The 23,779-nt window shown below is 58.9% G+C and overlaps 1 protein-coding gene across 5 annotated transcripts in view; it reads left to right on the forward strand.

Annotated features, from left to right (window-relative positions):
• The first annotated feature begins 428 nt into the window (after window positions 1-428).
• UVSSA (UV stimulated scaffold protein A) overlaps window positions 429-23,779 on the forward strand; it is a 41,561-nt gene continuing 18,210 nt past the window's right edge. Inside the window, exons 1-8 of one of the 5 annotated variants that reach the window (XM_033213432.1) lie at window positions 429-599; window positions 1,633-1,732; window positions 2,931-3,261; window positions 4,931-5,051; window positions 6,242-6,625; window positions 7,748-7,860; window positions 8,140-8,268; window positions 19,295-19,406. In XM_033213432.1, the coding sequence (XP_033069323.1) occupies window positions 1,635-1,732; window positions 2,931-3,261; window positions 4,931-5,051; window positions 6,242-6,625; window positions 7,748-7,860; window positions 8,140-8,268; window positions 19,295-19,406 (1,288 nt within the window). In that variant the 5' untranslated portion in view covers window positions 429-599; window positions 1,633-1,634. The other 4 variants (XM_033213431.1, XM_033213434.1, XM_033213433.1 and 1 more) reach the window with 4 other exon arrangements.

A 23,779-nucleotide genomic window follows, 5' to 3' on the forward strand; every position in this document is an offset into this window, starting at 1 on the left:
GGTTCCCTTCTTGGGCCCGAGCGGGGAGGGGCCGCGGGGTCCAGGGCGCCAGGATCCAGAAACCCGCGCCCTCCCGCCTGGGCAGTCCTCACCGGCCCTCCGCAAGGGAACGGACCTGGCCGCGAGACTCCGGACAGGCGTGGCGTTGACGCCCAGACCGGAACTTCCTTTCGGCCTCAGTTTCCCGGCCGGCCCCGCCCCCGGCGCCCGCACACCGAAGCCCCTTTAAGGACTTTCTGCGCCCTCCCGCCTCTTTTCTCGCGCGTCTCCCCTCCCCGGCTGCCCCGCCCTCGCCGGGAGCGCGCCTACGTCACCGCGCAGACCTTGGCCGCGTCTTTGCGCCTGCGCCTCCTGGGCCGGGGTGAGCCATTGGCTGCCGAGCTCAGGGCACGTGATAGGGGCGGGGCCTTTGCCGGAAAGGATGGGGCAACGGCGAGAACGGCCGCGTCAAGGGGTAGGTGCAGTCGTCGCCGTGGTGACCCCAGCTCCTGTTGCGTCCGGCCCAGGGCCAGCCAATGGCTGTAGAGCTCTTGGGCACCCGACAGGAGGGGCGGTCCACCCGCCGGAAGGGGCGGGGCGAGGCGGGCGCCGAGTCAGAGGTAGGAGGGGCTGTGGTTGCGCTGCTGGGCGGGGGTCGAGCCAGTTCAGCACCGGCGGTTCTGCGGGCGCCGGGCAGAGACCTGCGGGCCTTGCGTGTCCCGTGTCCTCGAGAGCGCCGGCGGCGGGGCCGGAGGGCGGGCCCAGGGCCGAGTGACAGGCCGCAGCCCCCGAGCATCGCCGAAGGCTGCGCGCCCGCCCGGTGCAGCCGCTGTGCGAGGGCGACCCCGCGGCCCCAGCCTCGCGCAGCCCCGCCGGGCCGCTGCTTTCCCCCGGTAGTGCGCAGCTCCCCAGCCTCCGCCCCGGCCTCCCCTGGCGCTTCCTTCCGGGTCCTTCGGCCTTTTCCTGGCGGTGCTGGAGGCTCTCGCCTCTTCCCACCCTGCACGCCGCAGTGCTCGACCCTGGGCCTCCGGGCGGGCTACCTCCATTAGGGCCACCCCTGGCCTCCGGGCGCGACTTTCATTGATCTCAGAATTTCTTGGCTCCTTTTGGCCTCTGCAGCCTTGCTGGAGGCTGCCCTGCGGAATCAGTGAATAAGGGAAACAGCAACAGTCACGTTAGGCAAAAGCTGATTTGGACAGTGCCACTGGTTTTTTTTTTTTTTTGTATTTTTTAGTAGTTTTTTAGTAGAGACGGGGTTTCACCGTGTTAGCCAGGATGGTCTCGATCTCCTGACCTCGTGATCCGCCCGTCTCGGCCTCCCAAAGTGCTGGGATTACAGGCTTGAGCCACTGCGCCCGGCCGCCACTGGTTTTTTTAACGCACGGCCCTCAGTGCAGCGTCCCACACGCAGGGGATTGTAGAGGTCCCGAGGTGAAGGTTCACTTTTAAAACTGACTGTAATCACCACTGTAAAGACCTTGCCGGACACGTATTTCCCAGAGAGGCGCCCACAGAGGTAACGGCAGATGGACCCCAGCCTCACGGTCCTCCCGGAACATTCGGTTTATAGTAGAGCCCAGTAAACACGTTAATAACACCAAGAGCTATAAAATACAGATGGTGATTTAGCATTTCTGCCTTACCTATTTCTAGATATGGATCAGAAACTTTCAAAGTTGGTAGAAGAGCTCACAACTTCAGGAGAACCCAGACTAAATCCTGAGAAAATGAAGGAACTGAAGAAAATTTGCAAGTATGTCTCAGGGTTTAGTAACTCACAGTAACTGACTGGCCCACAGAGCCCAGGACACACACAGGGCCCTGCCGTCCTGCCCCGGCCTGGGAGAGAACCACCCGAGGGACACACCCAGGACGTTTTCTCAGGGCCCTGCAGTACCCAGCTCTGATGGGTGGTCATGATCTGGGTTCAGGGCGTGGGGTGTTGCGGACCCATCACTGCTCTGTGCTTGGTGCTTCTCTCTTCATTCCCGTTTCTGGAGTGCACATATGTGATTTAGAGAGAAACGTGCGTCTTTTTCTTTGCTGTTGGACTTTGCGAAGGGAGAGAATAGAGCTTGCTGATGGGCGAGTTGGTCCATCGCCTTTAGGGTATGTCCACTCCTGTTCACTTCTCCCTCCGGGAATCCGCCGCCCAGGATCTCTGCAGGTCACCCTCAGGCACCCAGAGACTCATGGGGGAAGCAGAACTTCCCCTCGGAGGGTGGAGCATAAGTCGAGGACACTGATTATCCTGTATCCTGCGTTTGTAAAACGGGAACTTACAGATTGTTTATAGAGTGATGGAGTGTTGACATTTTAATAGAAAATTTCAGGTCAGGTTTTGCAGCATGCACCAGGAAATCCAATTTGCAATGGTTTATGTGGGGCCAGGAGCTGGGAAGAGGAGCATTCAGGAGGGGCTGGGAGATGTCCCGAGCTCTAGGCCTTCCCTTCCTTCCTGCATCAGGAGGCACCCAGCTGAACAGTGTACGTGCTGGGCGGTGTGCGTTTGTGCCGGGCGGTCTGCGTTGTGCCGGGTGGCCTGTGTTTAAAGGGCTGGATGGTTTGTGTTTCAGGCTTTGCTGTAAGACCTCAGCTCTGTGAACGCAGCTGTAGATGATGCAGCTGGATAGATGGGCCACATTCCAGTGAAACTTTGTGAATGAGCACCGACATTTGAAGTCTATATAATTTTCACATTTCACCAAGTAGTTTTCATTTGTTTCAACATTCTTGGCTTACGGGCCACACAGAAACAGGCAGGGGCTGGGGAACTAGATGGGGCCCTTGGGCGGCAGTATGCAGACCCTGCTCTAGAAAAGGGGAGAATGAAGATGGGAAGGCAGTGGTGGTCCCTGCCACACGTGCATGCAGCATCCCTGTACGGAGAGTCTCCCCCCACGCATCCTCTGCATGCAGGGCAGTTGGATCAGGCTGGCTCGTATCCCCAGGTCTTCAGAGGAGCAGCTGAGCCGTGCCTACCGCCTGCTGATAGCACAGCTGACCCAGGAACACGCCGAGATCCGCCTCTCAGCCTTCCAGATCGTGGACGAACTCTTCGCCAGGTCTCACCAGTTCCGGATGCTGGTTGTTTCCAACTTCCAGGAGTTCCTGGAGCTCACGCTGGGCACGGACCCCGCACAGCCTCTGCCACCCCCCAGGGAGGCGGCACAGAGGCTGAGGCAGGCGGCCACCCGGGCCGTGGAAGGGTGGAATGAGAAGTTTGGGGAGGCCTACAAGAAGCTTGCCTTGGGCTACCACTTCTTAAGACACAACAAAAAGGTAGGTGGGCCTGGCCCATTTTCTCAGAGACTCTGGTTACCTGACATGAGGAGGGCAGACTGTACCAGGGTGAAGATGCACTTCTGTCAGACCTGGCACGACAGGGGCCTGCTTGGGCTTGCCTGAGCACCCCGGCTGCCAGACCATCCGTGGAATGTGGGAAAGTGGACAACAGCTGGGGTCAGGCCCTCCCTGCGAGGGGCGGCGCAGCTCTGAGAAGAAGAGCATAGGCTTTTGTGTGTGGATGGAGCTGAGGTTGCATGTGTAATTTTTTGTGTGTGTGTAGGAGACAAAGGAAAAGCCAAATCCAACTTCTCACTTGCAGCATTTTCTATGACAGTGGCCCCTGGACTCTGGGACCTGTCCCAGCCTTGCACTTTAAGGCTCCACCCGGATCCTGCTGTGGGCTCTGGCTGGTTCCTGGCATGATGAAACCCACCAGGATCTGCTGCTGTGGCCTGAACCCAGCCTCATTGCCCAGACCCTACCGTGCCCCTTACCCCACCCGCCACGAAGGCTCAGGCCTCCCCAGTGCAATGACCCGGCCCTGCTGGCTTCCCTGTGTGCCCTTGGAGTGCCCTGTCTCCCAGGGTTCATGCTCAGGTTGTTTCAGACCCCTGGGTCCAGTCAGCAGCCCCTGCCTGCCAATGGAACAAGCACACTGCTTGCCTACCTGTGAGGTACTTGCGGTGAGAAGTCTCGTCGCCTCTTTTAAGTTAGCAGATGTGCTGGCTTTCCCACGCTCCGACAGCAGAGAGGTGTGCATTGTATTTTGTTGTAATGTGCTGTGAATAGCTAGGTGTGAGGGTGCACACCCGTGGTCCCACTGACTCTGGAAGCCGAGGCTGGTGGGTCAGCTGGTCCTGGGAGTTTGAGTCCAGCCTGGGCAACACAGCAAGACCCCTGTCTTAAAAAAAAAAAAAACCCACTGTGAACTTACAGACGTGTAGGGCTCCCAGCCACACGTGGATGCTGTGTCTTTTGTTAGGCTTACTTGAACTTTATCTTGCTCACATTCTGTATAGATGGCCCTAGTTTTTGTTATGGTGGTTGTTGTTTTTGAGACAGGGTCTCTCTCTGTCCCCCAGGCCGGAGTGCAGTGGTGTGATCTCGGCTCACTGCAACCTCCACCTCCCTGGTCCAAGTGATCCTCCTGCCTCAGCCTCCCAAGAAGCTGGGACTAGAGGCGCCTGCCACCACGCCCAGCTATTTTTTTTCTTTTTTTGAGATGGAGTCTCGCTCTGTCGCCCAGGCTGGAGTGCAGTGACGCGATCTCAGCTAATTGCGAGCTCCGCCTCCCTTGTTCATGCCATTTTCCTGCCTCAGCCTCCCAAGTAGCTGGGACTACAGGCGCCCACCACCACGCCTGGCTAATTTTTTGTATTTTTAGTAGAGACAGGGTTTCACCTTGTTAGCCAGGATGGTCTCGATCTGCTGACCTTGTGATCCACCTGCCTCGGCCTCCCAAAGTGCTGGGATTACAGGCATGAGCCACCGCGCCCAGCCTAATTTTTGTATTTTTAGTAGGGATGGGGTTTCACCATGTTGGTCAGGCTGGTCTCAAACTCGTGACCTCATGATCTGCCCACCTTGGCCTCCCAAAGTGCTGGGATGACAGGCATGAGCCACCACGCCCAGCCGACCCTAGTCTTTATTTTCAATTGCTCAGGTGGATTTTCAAGACACAAATGCTCGGACTCTGGCAGAAAGAAAGAGAGAAGAGGAGAAGCAGAAGCACTTGGATAAAATTTACCAAGAAAGAGCCAGCCAGGCGGAGAGGGAGATGCAAGGCAAGTGCCCAGGACACAGGGAGGGGCCCACACCTCTGGGGGTTGCCTGTGGTCCGGCAGTTCATTCTCCTGGTCCCAGGGCCCCGCCCGCAAGGGATCCAGATTTTGAGACAGGCTAGGTGGAGATGATTCAGGTGGGACTGGAAGGCATTCTCAGCCACAGGACCCCGCCCAACACCCTGCAGGGGCCTCCTGGGCCATCCATGCCTCCCTCGCGCCCTCTGGTGGTCACGTTCACCCACGCCGTTTGCTGCGCAGACCCCTGGACAGAGATACCGGGCACAGGTGTGCCTGAGCCCCAGCCTGGCTGAAGGCCCTGCCACTGGTTTATTTTGTGACTACCTTGCCAACCCCTTCCCCAAAACTTCACCGTTTGCTTCCCGGCAGTCAGCCTTTCTCGTGAGTGTCATCGCGATGGTGTGAGGAGGGGGTGCCACGGCCCTCCTGAGATACCTCCTGACATGGGTGGAGGCACAGCCGTGTCTTCAGACGACATGTGCCCCAGATCCTTCCCCTGACAGACTGTGGTTCCAGACGTGGGCCCTGCCACAGGCCACGTCTGGGAAACACAGGCCTCAGGGGAACCCACAAGGCAGGCAGCCAGGCGCCTAGACGATGAGGAGGCCGCCAGGAGGAAAGCTGCTCCGGCCCGGGAGCTGTGGCATGAACAAAGCTGTTTTGTTGCCCCAGGAAGGAGGTGCAGCCATTTCCTGGGAAGTGCAGGCAGGCTGACCTCCCCTGCACACTCGTGCTCGCTTCCCAGAGGTGCAGAGAGGTTGCCTTGCAGGCCCAGCTGCTGAGCTGGGTGCATTAGGAAGCAGTTGAAAAGTGCACTGCACGGCCAGGCGCAGTGACTCACACCTGTCATCCCAGCACTTTGGGAGGCCAGGACGGGCGGATCACTTGAGTCCAGGAGTTCGAAGCCAGCCTGGGCAACATAGGGAGACCCTGTCTCTACAAAAAAATTAGCTGATGGTATCACGTGCCTGTAGTCCCAGCTAATGGGGAGGCTGAGGTGGGAGGACTACCTGAGCCTGGAAGGTTGAGGCTGGGGTAAGGTGTGATTGTACCACTCCATTCCACCTGAAAAGTGACGCCCTAGGGGGAGTGGGCCTCTGGGTGTGATTTTGGGTGGGCTGGTGCTTTTGCTGCACATGGTGACGCAAACAGGTGTCTTGATCTTTTGGCAGAAATGTCTGGAGAAATTGAATCCTGCCTGACGGAGGTAGAGAACTGCTTTAGGCTGCTGGTGCCTTTTGACTTTGACCCGAACCCGGAGACAGAATCGCTTGGCGTGGCTTCTGGCACGTTCGATGCCCTTCACTCCTCCTGCGCGGGCCAGGTGGGCCCTTGCTGGTCTGGCACCCCTGACCCCTGGGATGGAGAGCAGCCCTGCTGCAGTAGAGACCTGCCTGCCTCTGCAGGCCACCCCAGAGTAGGCAGCAAGGCACAGCCACCCCAGACAGCCACAGGTGACCCCTCAGATGAGGACGAGGACAGTGACCTCGAGGAATTTGTGCGGAGCCACGGGCTTGGCTCACACAAGTACACGCTGGACGTGGAGCTCTACTCAGGTAACTGCCTTCCCGGGATCTTTGCGGCGCCACCCTGCCCCAGCTCCCAGGTAGGCCCCTCCCTCACTGGCACCCAGTCCCGGAGCTTTGGACTGCAGGGGCCTCCCCTGGGGGGCTAAATCAGGGGTCACTACCAGGTTTTTCCTTTCTGTGTGGCCTCTGCACTGGGATCCCCCAACCCATGCCAGGCCTCTGTGGCCATGGGGACACTTCTAAGAGCTCATGGCAGCCTCCACCTCAGCAAGGCTGTGGACAGAGTAAGGACCTGCAGAATTGGGGTGAGGTGGGGTCTCGAGGCTGGTGTGGTCCTCGAAGGATGAGGGAGCACAGGCCTGACCTCCAAGTGACCAGGAGCCCTGGGCAGGCTGTGTGGGCGTCCCGCCAGCTCACAGGCCTGTCACGGTCTCGTGTTGCCATGAGGGATCAGGTAGCACCGGCCCTTGCTGGGAGGAAAATGTGATCCAGAAATGGCCACACGCAGCCTTGGTGCTGCAGCCTGGGTGGGTGAGGGTTGCTGAGACATAGCCGCTCTCCGCTCCCCCGGCCCTAGCTTCCTCCCAACCCCACTGATGCCCCACTTGGGGCCCTTTGGGTCTGTGCATGGCTTCAAATTGCTCTCTTTGAGGAACCTACTTCTTTGGAAGCAGGCACAGCTGGTGTCCCTTCACCAGGGCCGGGAGGCAGCTGGGCTGGGAAGCTGCCGGGAGAACTGATCCTCAGGGCTCAGCTGCCCGGAGGTGCCTCAGCAGTGAGGCTGCAGGCCTGTGCGGGGTGGGCACCGCTGCTGCCAGCCCAGGGCTGTCCTTGCCTGCACAGAGCTCAGCCCTGTGCCGGACGCTGAGGGTGCCACAGTAGGGGAAGCCATGGCAGAGCAGAGCTGGAGCTGGGGTGTCTGGCGGAGGAGAGGCCAGGGTGGGTGGGGGCCGGTGAGGCTGGACTGGGCAGGCCCCATCCTGTGGGGTAGTCTGTGGAGGGGAAGGTCCTGTGCCCGGCAGGTGGGGCATAGGCATCTGGCAGGTTCCCCTCAGGCTAGAGCAGCCTTCACTGCGTGGTCCGCCTCTCCGGGGCCTGTGGGAGATGCCGGCCGGCGCCCTCGGGTAACCTCTGTGTGCCTCTCCCCAGAGGGCCTGAAGGTGCAGGAAAATGAGGACAACCTCGCTGTCGTCCACGCCGCCCGCGACACACTCAAGCTCATCCGGAACAAGTTCCTGCCGGCCGTGTGCTCGTGGATCCAGGTGAGCCTCAAACCTGGTACCTGTGGGTGGAGGGCCGTGTGCGGAGCGCCAGGCATGGGGGGTCCCTTTCTTGGGGGCACTGTGGCCCGGGGGCGTGGCCTGGTGACTTGAATGGTCCCTGACCCACGAGGGCTCTGTGCCTCACCTGCAGCTTCGTCCTCTGCACCCCAGGTGTACCAGGGACCCCCTGGGCTGGTGGACCTGGCGTGTGCCTCCCGGCGGGATGGCTTCCTGGGACCTGCCGGCCAGGCCCCTGAGCTATTCACACCCGTTTTGCAGCGCTTCACCCGCGTTGGGACCCACGGTGGATGTTTAAAGCGCGCCATTGACCTAAAGGCGGAATTGGAGCTTGCACTGAGAAAATACAAGGAGCTGGACATCGAGCCCAAGGGAGGGCAGAGGCACAGGGTGAGTGGGCAGGCAGCAAGCGGGAAGGTGTCCTAGAGGCCTCAGTGGGGGAGGAGAAGCTGTGGGGGGCTGCACCCTGGGCCTGTGGGCCTGGCAGAACCCAACCACACCCCAAGCCCACTCAACCCCAGCAAGGGCTTCCTGTGAGCCCAGGGTCGTCACCGTGGCAGAGGGGATGGTGCAGCTGTTGGGTGCTGCCCGGCTGCCATGTATGGTAGCAGAGCAGAGGTGCTGAGTGCTGGTCGTGCCTCCAGGAAGCCACCAGTCAGGCTGTCCCCCCACAACTCCTTCTAGGGAGTCATCAGCAGTGCGGCGCGTGTCCTGGCAGGCTCTGTGTCCACCAGAGGAGAGACCCCCGGCAAGCCCTCAGATGGCCAAGAGGGTCACCGCGGGCTCCAGCGCACTTAGGGGTGGCGACTTGGGTTACTGTCTGCTGGGCCTTGCGAAGGGCTTGGAAAGGTCGTAGGGGGCACTGCACTTCCCTGAGCAAGGAGCATAGGGTTAGGAGGGGGCAGGACCACCACGAGGGGCTGGAGGCTGGAGGGAGGTATGGGGTGCCTCTGGCGGGGTGAAGCTGGGAGCAGAGACCGTCGCATTGGGCGTGTTGGAGCCGGTTGAGGGGTGGGGGTGCCCGGCACGCTGCTGTGCCAGGGCCTTGAACTGCCTGAGCGCAGAATGGAGATCTGGGCCTCAGTGCCTGGAAGGGCCTGAGAGCTGGGGTCCTCTACAGATGTCCTCGGCCGCACCAGCACAGTCAGGCCTTGGGACTAGAGGCACACCGCGGCCACCCTGGGCTCGCACAGCAGTGCTGTCTCTCAGGCGCCTCTCCCTCAGGGAACCCAAGCCCTGAACCCCAGCACCCCTGAACTCGGACCCCACACGCAGCCCTGGCCTGGGAGATGCTGGCCTTTTGGCTCTCCCCACTTTAAGGAAAGCTTTGGGGTGGAAGGGCCACTGTGCTCCTGGCTGAGGAAGAGGTCGGGTTCCACAGCGGCCAACGGCGGGGCCATGGAAGTGGGGGGGTTGGGGAAGCTCCTCTGGATGAAAGGCTGAGCCTGTGGTTTTCCCCCGTCAGTGGCCTGTGTCCCCAACATGGCGGGGGTGTGCAGACGCCCTGGGGACCAGCAGAGGGCGAGCTTGCTTTTCTCCTTTAAGTCCAAAACTGATTCCCGGAGAATTTATAGTCATGTGGGAGCCCGGTGGCCGCGCCGCTCGTGTGTGGCCGCGTTTGTGGGTGCTGGTCAACACCTCGCTCCACGAGGAAATACTTTTGTGAGTTGTGACAAAAATAGAGTTTTTGCAATGAGAAAGCATGCTGGTCTAGGCTGGGGAGGAAGATGGTGAGTGCCGTCAGCACGTCAGGATTAGGGTGAGCCCACTGGTCACGCCCAGCGCACTCAGGCCCACAGGATGGCAGCTGCAGGATCAGGCCCCTATGGCAGCCGCTGTCACCGTTGCCGAGTGGGCCACATGGGGGCTGCCAGCTGTGTCCGCACTTCTCTGTGGCTCACACTGGGGCCCTTTGAAGGTCACTGCCCAGTCTCCACGGCACGGGCGAGGCTTGCTGGAGCCTCACGCTGAGACCCTGCACCAGGCACTGCCCCGTGCAGCTGCCACCCTGGACTCACCTAGCGCGGCTCCTGCAGTCTGCAGACCGTTCTGTCTGAAGGTGGCTGGTGGGCCTTTGCCTGGCAGTGGAAACCCCTGGAGCAGCCGGCTTATTGGTGGGGGTCCACAGAGCAGAGGGGGTTGATGGGTGGCATGGTCTAGTCTCATCAGGCCTGGGCCCCTCCAGTTGGCACAGCCTTTTTAGTACCAGCAGCAGTGCTGGGGCTGGGGCAGCCAGGTGGCTCTCCTTGGCCTGAGGTTCTGGCAGTGGAACCTTCTGGAATGTCTGGTGCTCCCCCTGCCTGCATGTCATAGCTCCACAGCATCTGGGACGGCCCCCAGGTGGGGCTGGCTGGTGGAAGTGCGTCTGGGCAGCCTCCGGGGCTGCTGGCAGCTTGGCCTACTTGGGTGAGGATGAGGAGCTGCCGCTCCCCGAGTCAGGACTCTTAATTCAGCACAGCCGCGGTACCGGCAAGGCCTGCAGGCTCCCGGCCATGGCTGACTTTCACCCACAGCTCCACCTCAGCCTAGTGGATGCAAACTCCCTTGTGCCAGGGGCCTGCATGCTCTTCTGTGAGTGTTCAGCTCAGCCTGGCCCCTGCCCTGTGTGGGCTTAGGAGAGCTGGCCTCCTGGACCTCTGCCGGCTGCAGGCCCCTGCTGGCTGTACCCTCCTGGCTGCAGCGCCAGCCCCTCCTGCCACAGGGCTGCTCAGGGGTGCTATATTCAGGGCCTGGTCTGTGGTGGCCAGGGCCCGCAAGACGGGTGTGGGCCAGGCCACGCAGGAGGGTGCTGGGCAGGGCATAGCTGCCTGAAGGACCGCAGCTGCTGCTGCTCCCACCTACCAGGTCCTGGGGATCCTGCCAATGCTGTTAGCTGTCTCTGAGCTTCTGAGTGACTGACGTGAGCGTCTCACACCCCACGTGGTGGAGCTACCAGCACCACCCCTCTGTGTCACATGACCCTAGCCCTCGGCAGGCAGGCAGCCACCCTGACCCAGCGCCTGGGACCTGCTGCCCTTCCACTGTCCTTCCTCACTCCTGCTGGCCGAGGGCCCACTCCTGACCCATCTGTGTGCGTCCTCTTGAGATCCGAGTGGTGGCACTGGGTGGGGCGTGTCTGCGGCCAGGACTGACGGTGCTTGGAGGGCCCCTCGCCCCCTTCGACCACACGGTCTGGCCAGCAGACACGCCGCAGCTGTGCTTCAGAGCTGGTGAGTGTGCAAGGGCAGCAGGGCCTGTGAGGCTGGATGGAGGATGTCACAGCTCTGGCAGGAAGGTAGGCGCCACGCTGCTCCTTTGTCAGTTGAATGGACACTTTCTAGACTCTTCTCCGCAAACTGGTGTCTTTTAAAGCACCGCTCTGAAGTCCTTGGAGATTTTGCTCGTGGCAGCTGGAGTGCGAGGAGCTGCCTGGAGATGAAGTGATTGGCGGGCTCGCCGGGCTCAGGTGGGCGACGCTTCCCAGAATAGATGCCGCGGCACCACTGCGGTATCTGCCCAGCTCCCTCCTGGCTCCGCGCGGCCACCGCATCTGAGTGGCGCGTGTGTGGCAGGTGGCTGGCTGACGAACGTGGATGTTAATTAGAGCCGTTTTAATTAGAAATTATGAATGAGGTGCTCCTCGTTAATTTTCGAATAAAATTTACAGAGGGTTTAAATCACTTCCCTCAGTGTCTCCCCATTTAGCACGGGATTGACGTCGTTAACTCCGTGTGTAGAACAGAGCACGCTAATTCAATCATGCCTGATTTAAATATTTTTAGAACTTCCAACAATTGTGTAGGAGATGGGAACGTGCAACGCTGCTAGCTGCAGGCAGGAGCCCGGAGCCCAGCGCTGGAAGGCCCAGCCCATCCTGTGGCGGCTCCGGCCGATGCTGGTGCTGAGGCTCTCAGGCAGTCACCTGGGAGCAGACACCGTGTCTTTCTGTTTTATCATTTCCACTTGGTTTCTTCTACGTAGTATTGTTTTCCTTTTGACACAGATGTTCTGTCTTCAGAAAATGCTCACGCTGGTTTGAATATGTGTGCTGTGCGTTTGGAGTGCCTCTGTGGCTCCCGTCCGTGTGCCGTGCGTTTGGAGTGCCTCTGTGGCTCCCGTCCGTGTGCCGTGCGTTTGGAGTGCCTCTGTGGCTTCCGTCCGTGTGCCGTGCGTTTGGAGTGCCTCTGTGTGGCTCCCGTCCGTGTGCCGTGCGTTTGGAGTGCTCTGTGTGGCTCCCGTCCGTGTGCGTGCGTTTGGAGTGCCTCTGTGTGGCTCCCGTCGTGTGCCGTGCGTTTGGAGTGCCTCTGTGTGGCTCCCGTGCGTGTGCCGTGCGTTGGAGTGCCTCTGTGGCTCCCGTCCGTGTGCGTGCGTTTGGAGTGCCTCTGTGGCTTCCGTCCGTGTGCCGTGCGTTTGGAGTGCCTCTGTGGCTCCCGTCCGTGTGCCGTGCGTTTGGAGTGCCTCTGTGGCTCCCGTCGTGTGCCGTGCGTTTGAGTGCCTCTGTGGCTCCGTCCGTGTGCCGTGCGTTTGGAGTGCTCTGTGGCTCCCGTCGTGTGCCGTGCGTTTGGAGTGCCTCTGTGGCTTCCGTCCGTGTGCCGTGCGTTTGGAGTGCCTCTGTGTGGCTCCCGTCCGTGTGCCGTGCGTTTGGAGTGCCTCTGTGTGGCTCCCGTCCGTGTGCCGTGCGTTTGGAGTGCCTCTGTGTGGCTCCCGTCCGTGTGCCGTGCGTTTGGAGTGCCTCTGTGTGGCTTCCGTGCGTGTGCCGTGCGTTTGGAGTGCCTCTGTGGCTCCCGTCCGTGTGCCGTGCGTTTGGAGTGCCTCTGTGGCTCCCGTCCGTGTGCCCTGCGTTTGGAGTGCCTCTGTGTGGCTCCCGTCCGTGTGCCGTGCGTTTGGAGTGCCTCTGTGTGGCTCCCGTCCGTGTGCTGTGCGTTTGGAGTGCCTCTGTGGCTTCCGTCTGGAAGCAGGCCAAGGGTGAATCTCCTGGATCGATGTGCAGCGTCATTTGGTAGATTGAGTGTCCAGCCTTGCCGCACTCCAGGGCAGGTGTGATCATCCGTGGCTGCGTCATTCACTGAGCTGATAAAAATCCTCTGGAAACTTTCACATTGCCTGCTGCCAAATTACATAGCTCAGCTCACCAATTACTTTGTATTGTATAATTAACAAAATATTAATTTCCTATCGGCCAGTGAGTCAGAAAACCATCTTAAGCATCGTTCTCTTTAGTTCTGTCAGCGTGGCTCTTTCCTTCTGCTAGTTACTGGATTACTTGTTTCCATGGCTGAAAGATGCATTTGTTTTCGTTCTCGCCGGTGTTGAGTCTGTTGGGGCAGCCACGTGGGTTCGGCCATGGGCACGTCCTCCGTTGCTCACAGAACTGGAGTTGTCCCCCCACCTCTGTGGTTTTCTTTTTTTGAGACGGAGTCTCGCTCTGTCACCTGGGCTGGAGTGCAGTGGCCGGATCTCGGCTCACTGCAAGCTCCGCCTCCCGGGTTCACGCCATTCTCCTGCCTCAGCCTCCCGAGTAGCTGGGACTACAGGCACCCGCCACCTCCCCCGGCTGGTTTTTTGTATTTTTTAGTAGAGACGGGGTTTCACTGTATCAGCCAGGATGGTCTCGATCTTCTGACCTTGTGATCCGCCCGTCTCGGCCTCCCAAAGTGCTGGGATCACAGGCTTGAGCCACTGCGCCCGGCCTGTGGTTTTCTTTCTGTCAGCTGCCTGTCTGCCTTTTCCACCGGCCTTACCACCAGAGCTCTGATCTTTGGAGTTAGAAGCCAGAAGCATTCTCTTGCCCTCTGATGTTCAGTGGGCTCAGGGTTGCAGCCGACAGCCTCCCGGGGACCCTGTCAGCCCCTGGGATGGAGGCCCCACCTCCTTTCCCTGCTGTGCATGAGGGAAAGTTTTCTGTGATGCTCTGGAGCCATGGGAGTGTTTGACTTCCGGGAGGTGAAAAGGACAGAAACTGAAAAGCCAGGGATGAAATGTGGACCCACCAGGCACAGGCAGGGGAGGAGGGACCTAAATCAACGCCGTCGGGAAACTTTGGACCGCCATAGGGCTGGGAAGGAGCCTTCCTGGGTGATGGGGCCTCAATCACGCTGAAGGCCAAGCCACCACGTCCGCCACCGTGTCCGAGGGCTGCCCGCCGGGGGGCGCAGACACACGGCCTCTCTGGAGTCAGCACGGGGAACACGGGGAGAACACCTGAGGCCCAGCTGGGGCTCAGGCCAGCCCTCCCTCTCACACCGGTGGCTCAGGCCTGTCTCTTGGGCCTTCACCGTCCCTCAGTACCTGTCTGCAAAACAGAGGGCACTTCCCAGACAAGTCCAGCGCTGCTTGAAACACTGCCCCAGGCTGTTACCCCTTCCGTTTGGAAAGCAGCCCTGTGGGGTCGCTGGGTTTTCCGCCCCATTTTACAGACCGGGAAGCTGAGCCCTGGAGAGGCTGTGTGGGCCCAGCCTCCTTGTCCAGGCCTGGCCGCCCTGTGAATGGGAGTGCGCCTGACGAACCGGCACTGTGGCCGCACAGCTGAACGTCCGCCCGCTTCCCAGAGCCTGGCATTCTGGCCCCTGTGGGCCCTGGCTGCACTCTCCTTCCCTGAGAAGGTCAGGCTGAAGCAGGGTCCTTTCCCGCCCCCGTGTGTGTGTGTGTGTGTGTGTGTGTGTGTGTGTGTGTCTCATTGGAATCCAGAAGCGAGGACACAGGCAGCCCTCATTTTCCCGAGCCCAGCGTTAGCTTTCCCTGCAGAGCTCGGGGGCAGGAGCTACTAGATTTGGAGGTGCCAGGCGTAAGAAGTCACTCCGCTCTCCACTGAAGGGGGCGTTTGTGAGCCCTGGTGCCTCGAGCTGCTTCCCGAGCATCGCGCACAGCGCTCCTGCTCAGCAAGAACCAGGCCCACAGCCTGGTCCTGTGTGGGACCTGTGTGGGACCCAGGGACAAATGCCAGTTTGGCTGCCCCAGGAGAAGAGGCCGCCCTGGCCCAGCTCCATCCGTCTGGAGGGCAACAGAGACCCAGGACCCCCGGCCCGCATCTGGTTGGCAGATATATGTCTCCATCTGGCAGGCGGCCCTGGGGACCCAGCAGAAATTTTGCCCCCAGCCTGGCTCTGGAATTGACCTCCAGGCATCCTGTGAACCTGAGGCCTCCTCTTCTCATGCCCAAGAAGGCCCCCAGGCCTGTGGTGCTGTGGCCCTGGCCCCTGCAACTGGGACTCCAGGAAGCGGCCCACGGCCCACCGTACTGGTTAGCAGCTCCCGAGGTCTGTCTGAGCCTCATCCCTGGGAGTGATCTGGGTTACACGAGAATGGGAAGAGGCCCACAGCGCTGTTTTGTGATACTCTTATAAGAGCATATTGATGAGTATAGATTATATAGTAAAGAGCCAGTCGTTCTAGAAAGCAACGATTTGCCAGCAGAACCTCCAGGCTCTCATTTCAGAGGTGAGGACGTGCCCATGGTGCTGTGTCTGTGTCCAGCAGGTTCCGCTCGGCCCCGACAGTGCTGCCCGCCAGGTGCCCTTCCCACACGCTCACTGTGGTCAGCCCTGCTCCGCGCCGCCCTCCGTCCTCTCAAGGTGCGTCCCTGGCAGCCGGAGATGCACATGAGATATTGGCCTGGCCGGGCAATTTGCACGGCCTTCCAGGGAGGGCATTAGCATATAAATAGCAGATGCAATGAGGACCATCACAGCTGAGCACGTTTAATTTTTAGTTTATAAGATAGAATGGGTTTTTAAACGCATAGCCATCAAGGCGCTGAAAGACAAATGTAGTTTGGAACTCACTTGTCTGACGAGGCCTTACATCATTTTTTTTTTTTTTTAAAAGGGAAACACACACACATAAAACTGAACAAAAGTAATTTCTTGGGTGGAAAGTAATTGAGACCGCATACCAAGTTAATTAGATCGTACAAAATGGCCCCAGCTGTATCTCCCAGCCTGCGTGTGGTGGACGGACCTGCCCTTTCACCCTGGCCTCTCCTCTTCCTTTCCTTCTCAAATAATTAGTAATCTCGCCACCCTACTCCTGTGAACTGATTGCATTGTATATTTTAGCCGTTTTATTGCTTGTTTAATTATGATCGTGGAGGCTCATTTTTCTAAATCCTTTTAAGTGTGGGTGAGAATCCATTTGTATGAAGCCAGCAGAGGCCCCAAGCGCTCCTGCCCGCCTCCCCGTGGTGGCCGGGGTTCCTTTGGAGGCACCCTGTGCACGGGCGGTCTTGGCTCTCCGTGTCGAGGGTCTGTAGCTCCCGTAGCTGCTGCACTGCGGACCAGCCTCGGGAGGCTTCCAGTGCCTCGCAGGGGACTTGGCCCATTAGGGAAGGTGTGGGCACAGGTCACAGTCCCCTTGGGAGGGGCAGCCTGCGGGTGACCTGTGCCTCCCACGCCCCTGCGTTATCACAGGAAGCTCGGCTTCCAGGTTGGTGTCAAAGCAGATTGCTCTGAGAACCTTTTCCAAACCTAACCTCATTTTGTAGACATTAATGGTCCCAGCGCCGCTGTAGGGTGTGTGATCTCCTTTCCAGGATTCTTGCTAGTCCAGAGCCCCCCAGCGCCAGTGCCCAGCCCCTCGGCAGGGCCTGCAGACACGTGGTGCTGGCCCCCGGCTCGTCTGTCCCTGACCTTGAGGGCGGGTGGCTCTTGCCTGTCACCACTTGATGACTTGACTTCTTAGAGGTGAACTGGAGGCGTGTGGGGCCACGTGGAAGGGGTGCTTCCTGTGGGGTCTCACCCTCCCTTGGGGCTCCGTGCGCTTGGAGGCTTCGGGAGCTCTGTCCCCAGTGACCACGCTGTTCCTGTCCTCCGAGCAGGCCCCTGAACAGCCACACAGCGTCCTGGGCTCCCAGCTTCCCCATCTTCAGCGTCCCCGCCTGTCCCTGACTTTCAGTGTGCCCAGCACCAGATGTCGGAGGTGACCGCACTGTGCATCTGTGGGTTTCAGACATGAGAATTTATCCCGTGTAAATGGAAACCTGAAAACAGCAGCTTTCAGCCTTCCATTTAGTATTAGCAGTGAAGTCCCTAAATCCTGAGTTGCTGTGGTTTGAGGGGCTACCACAGCCTCTAAATAGTTTCAAGCTGAAATGTGGACATGGTGGCTGTGGTGGGCTCTTGCCCGGGAGAAAGCCCTGGGGCTTCCTCAGAGGTGAAGGGAGATCCACCCACGGGCCGGGCTGGTGTTAGAGGGAGCTGCTTACCGGGACCAGGGTGGCCTCATCAGCGCTGATTTAAGAACAAAGGGGAACCCAGGGCTTCTAATTTAATCACAGAAATGAACCATTATTTGGGGAGAAAGAAGGTATAATTCCTAATAGTTAGCTTAGCAGTTGAATATTTTTTAGGAAATGAAAATTTGATAAAAGTCCCCGATGAAATTCAAGGGTGCGAGCAATAAGCATAATATTTTTTGAAAATGACCCCCATATTTAAAATCTGGCACTATATGTTATGCATTGTAGCACCCGGTCCACATCTACCTTTTAGAAAATTAAAACACATAAATTCTGTTTAGTGTGTGATCCGCGCTGCACTGGCTGAGAACCGTAATGCCCTGAAACCTTGGGCTGCTCTCCACCTTTCATAAATTCCTGGCAGATTCTGTACAGAAATAATTTTCAGGTCCGTGGCTTGTTGTTATTCAGACGTGATGGATCGCCATCATTTGCTCAGCGCGGGAGTTAAGTGCCCCCGTCATTTCCAAAGAGTATAATTGGGACGTTTCACAGGTCAGCGGTGGAGGCAGGCTTCCCTTTTGATCAGTGTTAGACTGATAACAAAAATTACAGTTTCCAGTGATTAATGTCTCCTGCTTCCCAGATGCTTGGCAGCGGGCTGCTCCTAAACAAAGTGCACTTGGTCTGACGATCGGTGCCGGGGCCACCTCCCGGCAGGGTGCTGGTGCCCGGGCCCCGCGGCCTTGTGTGGCCTGGCTCCGGGGGGCTGGATGTGGAGCCACGGTCCCCTGCTCCCCCAGCTTTGTCTCTGGTGAACATGTGGACTCCTGCCCTGGGGGATCAGGGGTCAGGCCCTCTTCAGCTGTCCTTCCTCCCTTCAGGAAGCAAAGCTGCGATCGCAGCGCCTGTGAGGTGCTGATGCTGGGAATGCGTTTTAGAAATGAAGGTGTGTGTTAGAGTGATTCCGGTTTTCGGTTTTTCTCTTATCAACCCGTTAACAGTCCCCTTGCTTGGTGTTCCTCTGATAGGAATCTCCCTTCCGGGAAGTTTCCCTTTCTCAGGTGCCTCCACCCCGGGGGCACCTCCACCCTGGGGCACCTCCACCCTAGCCACCCCAGGGCACCTCCACCCCAGGGCACCTCCATCCTGGCCACCCCAGGGCACCTCCACCCCAGGGCACCTCCACCCTGGCCACCCCAGGGCACCTCCATCCTGGCCACCCTGGGGGCATGACCTTCAGCTGCCCTAGCAGCCCTGCCAGCCCCTCTCCTGGCCTGAGGGAGCTGAAGGTGAGGAATGACCGCCCTGCTGTGCTGAGCCCACACCAGGTTTGTGGTGGGTGAGCTGCGGAGGCGGGGCTCTCAGGGAAGGATGGTGTGCCCTGGGGGCTATGTGTGAGCGCCCACACCCTGTCCTGGGCCGTGGTGGGGCTGTTGGAAGGATGCAGGCCAGTGGGAAGGTGAGGCGGAGAAGAGTTTGCTCATGGCCACAGCTGAGCACATGGATGGAGCAGGTGGTGCCCACCGTGTGGCCATGTTACTAAGCAGTGGGCTCGCTACCGAGTGCACACAGAAGCCAGTACTACAGCAGCAGCCTTTGGGAAGAGAAAGGCTTTATCGGGGCAGGCGGCCTTTTTCTCATGGGAGGAGGGAGGCGGGGGTGGCCTGAGGGCTTCCAGACTCAGTGAGGGATCCCCTACACCTACCCTGGCAGAGAAGTGACCTTGTCAAAAGGAAATTGAGGTGGTTTTCATTCAAGCCCTCAAGGACAGAATGTTCCAGAAGTACTTGTCCCTTTCGGTCATCTGACATGCTGTGGTCACACCAGCGCCACGGGAGAACCCTGTGCGGGGAGCTAGCCCTGGCCATTGCGGAAGAGCAGATGCACCTGCTCCACCTGGGGGGAAGATGACTCCCCTAAGCCGTGGGGGCACGGCCACCCTTGCACCAGTGCGACGCCATTCCACGTGAGGACCTCACCTCCCACAGGGACCTGGGGAGTCAGCCAGGGTTGCAGTTCGTGGTTTTGACGTAGACTCTAAACAGCCCCCAGCTCAGGGGCAGTGCGGAGGTGGTGTGATGTTGGGGAATGAGAGCAGCCTTGGAGACAACCCTAACTGCAGTCCAGCTGTGGCTGATGCTGGAGCCCTGAGCGGGAGAAAAAGCTCCACAACAAAAAGGCATTTCCAGGGCTCTGCCCACTGAGAGCTGTGTTCATACACAGGGTCTGGAGGTTGATCTGTACTGGGGCATCTTTCCACAGACGGAAGCCCTGGGGAATGCGGAGGAAGATGAGGATGATGAGGACTTTGTGGAGGTCCCTGAGAAGGAGGGGTATGAGCCCCACATCCCCGACCACCTGCGCTCTGAGTATGGTGAGCAGCGGGCCCTGTCAGAGGGTGCCTGGGTGGAGGGTCCCCCACTCAGGATGTGGCCCCTTGGGATCCGTCTGGTGGTAACTGCTGCTTTGGTTTAAAATACTGCTTTTCCTGCTCGTGATCGTAGCCATGAGGCTGAGAAGCTGTGTGCATGCTTTTCCTCTGTGCTTTGGCTCCATCTTGGGGTCTTGGGCCTAGCGTCCTCCCTGCAGCCTGCCCCGAGGTGTGCTCCCTCTCCGGTGGTCCTGCTGGTCCTCCTGTGCCAGGCAGGCCCTCGGGTGCCCAAGTCTGGGGCAGGGACCATCCTACTCTTGGTTCTTGTCTGGAGGCCCCAGCGCACCGACCTGCTCTAAGGACGCATCGGGGCAGGTCCTGACCTCCCTCTGCCATCAGCAGCCCTGCTCGGGGACAGAAAGGCCTCACGCACGAGGGTGGGCTCTGGTGGGCTCCTTGAACTTGAGGGTTGTGGGTGTGATTCCCGCAGCTACAGGAGCCGCTGCTGGCAGGTGGGAGGGGCCGCCACCCCACACCCTCCAGGCTCCCCTCCCCACTTAGTGGAGTCACAAGCACAGGCATCCCTCCTCACCACTGGTGATGCCACAGACTCGGGTCTGGGCCCAGAGCTGCTGTGCCCTCCACAGCAAGGAGCTCCTGTCATTCTCAGGGAACACTCGGGAGGTGCTGAGTGCTGCCACAGCCTGTGCTATGCCATCGAGGGCTTAGGTTTTTCAAAAATACCTCCCAAAGCCACGTTCCCATGCCACACCCAGGATTGTGCCCTCAAGGAAGGGCGTGGGCCCAGGTGGGTCTACTCTTCAAGTTCCCCAGAGTACCCACAGTGGTGTTTGCATGGAGGGGAAGCAAATGAAAACAAGACCCTCAGCTTTTGTGTGAAATGGACAAGTTGGTTTGAATCCGAGTATAAGAAGAGGTGTAGACCGGTTGCGGTGGCTCACGCCTGTAGTCCCAGCACTTTGGGAGGCCAAGGCGGGTGGATCACGAGGTCAGGAGATTGAGACCATCCTGGCTAGCACGGTGAAACCCTGTCTCTACTAAAAATACAAAAAACTAGCTGGGCGAGGTGGCAGGCGCCTGTAGTCCCAGCTACTCAGGAGGCTGAGGCAGGAGAATGGCGTAAACCCGGGCAGTGGAGCTTGCAGTGAGCCGAGATGGTGCCACTGCACTCCAGTCTGGGAGACACAGCGAGACTCCGTCTCAAAACAAACAAACAAACAAAAAAACACAAAGAGATGTAAATTTGTTAAGAGAATTTAGATGATTAGACAACTCATGTGTGAAGATATGACCCATTAAGGGTGTTACGCCAGATTAGCACAACCAGGCTTCTAACGGTCCTCCATTTGTATGGTCCTGTTTACTGGGGTCCTGCTGTCTTCTGCCCTGGGGCCACCCAGTGAGGGCCCAGGCTGTGAAGGCTGAGCTCCTGGGGTCAGTGTGAGCTTGAGGGTCTGGAAGAAAGCCTCAGATGCCTGGGGCCAGCTGCGACCTCTCTCTGGGCACCATTGTGGCCCGGCCCATTCCGGACCAGGGTCCTGTGCTGCTTCTCCAGGGGTTCTGGCCAGGCAGGCAGAAGCCGAGGGACCTGCACGCCTCTCCCCCCTACCGACCTCACTGTGTCAGACCCCGTCCCCCGCCAGGCCACAGCCCCAGCTGTGCCCTCATTGGGCTTCCCCCGTCCCCACCTCACACACTCTGTTCTTCCAACTCCAGCGTCCACCTGAAATGGTCTTTCTGCTGATTCCCCCCCTTGGGCAGGAGTCCCCACGCCTGACGTGAGGGCCCTGGGGGTGCCTGAGCACGCTGTTGGCCGCTGCAATCCCTTTCCTGGCTCTTGGCCGCCCTCAGGTGGACCAGGCCGTGGGTCCAGCCCCAGGAGCACCGGTCGAAGCACAGAGGTGTCTCCTGGAGGTGCTGCAGCCGGGGCCTAGGCAGCCATGTTGTCTGCATAGGCCCACCCTGACCCAGCCTGCTGGGCTGCCTCATCTCCTGGATCCCTTCTGGGCGTCTTCAGAGTCTGGGAGCTGGCACTGACTCTTGGCCTATAGAGTCACTGACATTTCCTGGCCCTGGGTCTCTACACGGACCTGTTATGATGGCTTCTGAGCCCTTTGAGCGGAAGTTACACATCTTAGACAGACAGGGTGATGTGTGGCGTCTCAAAGGCAGAAATCCCCACTTCCCCTAAAACCTGACTTGTGGCTCTAAATTATCCAAAGCAAGGCCAGAAGCGAAACTCAAACGAGGTGACTCTCCCCAAAGAACAGAGCGGTCTCCTTTCATCAGAAGAGGTGAGGCTTCCTCCGGCCTCTCGCCAAACACAATGGTGACAGTGCTCACTCGTCACCAGGCCTGGCCGTCCCCTCCCCACTGGAGCCCAGGGGTCCTGAGTCCATCCACAATAGTGTCCAGCCAAAGGGGCTGAGCTGCACAGGCCTCGTAGCCCCTGCTGGGTGTGCCGGGACACCTGCTCTGACACAGCCCTGCGGCAGGTACACCTAGCCTCACAGGGTCACAGGTAGGCACTGGACGTGGCAGTCCTGACTAAGTCCCACTGGTGGGCTGTCCCAGCCTGACCCTGGTTGTGAAGGCATCTCCAGATGTGTGTCTCCAGCTCAGGCCCCAGGCTCAGCAGAGCAGAGATGAGCTGTCCCTGCTGGGTCAGTCCTGGTCCAGGGAAGTGTGCATAACTGGTGCACTGGCCACCGGTTCTTGTCATTGCAGCTGCAGGTCCCCACAGCGCCCTCCTGTGCTGGCTCCAAGCCTCCTCCACTGCATGGCATCTGCCCCTTCGCTCTCAGGGCCCACGCATGCCTGGCGGAGGGGAGGGTGCCTTAGAAGCGGGGGGCTCCATCACAGCCTTGCCTGGGGCAGGCAGAGGCCCTGGCAGTTTTATTGCCCCTGATTGACTTCTTGAAGTGGGAAGGCTGACCACCTTCTGCCTTCAGCCTTGAAGGTGCCGATGGCCCCTGTAGGCCTGGCCTGGGTGTCCTCGGCGGCACTGCTGGGAGTTGCCTGGGTGCAACTGTGCGGCACCGGCTGTACCAGCCCCAGGCGAGGGCTGGAGGGCCCAAAGGAGGGGCAGGCCCTGGTGACAGAGCTGCCCTCTGGGGTGTGCAGAGGGGACCCCCCGGCCCCACTCAGCTTCACACCCCAGGGGCCCCAAGAGTGCCGGAGGCAGGGACCAGACAGGAACCGTGGGGGCAGACGCGGGGCCAGCTCAGTCCATAACACGAGTTTATATTCTGTCGCTGTTTTTTCAATTAAACGTGGGCGAATTTGAAGTAGTTAGATTTAGTCTAAATCCACACCACGGAGGAAACTCGTGCTCTTTTGCTTGCTCATTTCTTTCTCTGAATTTTCACTGAAGGGCCTTATCTTCCCTTAATCCTACCATTTCTGTCAGGACATAATCTCTTTCTCAAATTTACATTTTAATTACAAGGCCAGCTGAACTAGGTAAAATCAATAATGTCAGCGCTGGGCAGCCCGCCTGGGCGCAGAGGCCCCCGCCTCTCCGTTTCCTGCCATCGATTCCTTCCCGCACTGTCTGCTTTGGTGCCTCAGGCAAATAGGTGCCACTTGGCCAATTTAAACAAAAAAGGGGATTTGGACATTTTTATGATTCTTTCTAAAAACAACCGTGGGAGTGAATTTGAGCCAAGATACTGGACTCAGTGAGACGCGGTGTGGGCGGGGCGGGCCGGGTTCGGCTGTGACATGTGGCCTCTTGTTTCCAGGAGTCATTATTCTTCCTGAAAATGCGTGCTCCCGGTGCCTGAGGAATGCTGTCTGCTTTTTGGGGTTTTGCTTTGAAAGTATGTCAGTGAGATTGATTTTCCACGCGATGCTCAAGTGGGAGTGTTTTTAGTGCCCTAAGTATTTACCCTGCTTTAACACGCTTACCCATCTTTTTAATGGTTTAAAACAACAAATCGATGAAAAATATATTTCATTCTTGTAACTCTTAGGAATTCTCATATTGATCTTTTGGCTGTGATTGTATCTAAATGTCACATTGTTCACTTATCAGTCTTGGCTCCCTCACTGTGAGCATGCACGTGTGTGTGCATGTGTGTACGTGCGTGTGTGCATGCGTGTGTGTGCGTGTGTGCACGTGTGTGCCTGTGCGCGTGTGCATGTGTGTGCGTGCGTGTGTGTGCATGTGCAGGCATGTGCTGTCAGCCCGTATCTGTGTCATGTACATTTCCGGAATACTGAGGGGCACTTGGCAGGTCTGTGAGTAAAACCCAGGACATGGCATTGAGTGCCAGGGCTGAACAGGGCCTGCCCAGTGTCTCCCAGGTGCGTGCCTTGGGGCTGGAGGTCCAGCCCTTTCACCTGCTCTGTGG

The sequence above is a fragment of the Trachypithecus francoisi genome, unplaced genomic scaffold, assembly GCF_009764315.1.
Source record: "Trachypithecus francoisi isolate TF-2019V2 unplaced genomic scaffold, Tfra_2.0 Lachesis_group1, whole genome shotgun sequence".
In the NCBI taxonomy this organism is placed as follows: domain Eukaryota; kingdom Metazoa; phylum Chordata; class Mammalia; order Primates; family Cercopithecidae; genus Trachypithecus; species Trachypithecus francoisi.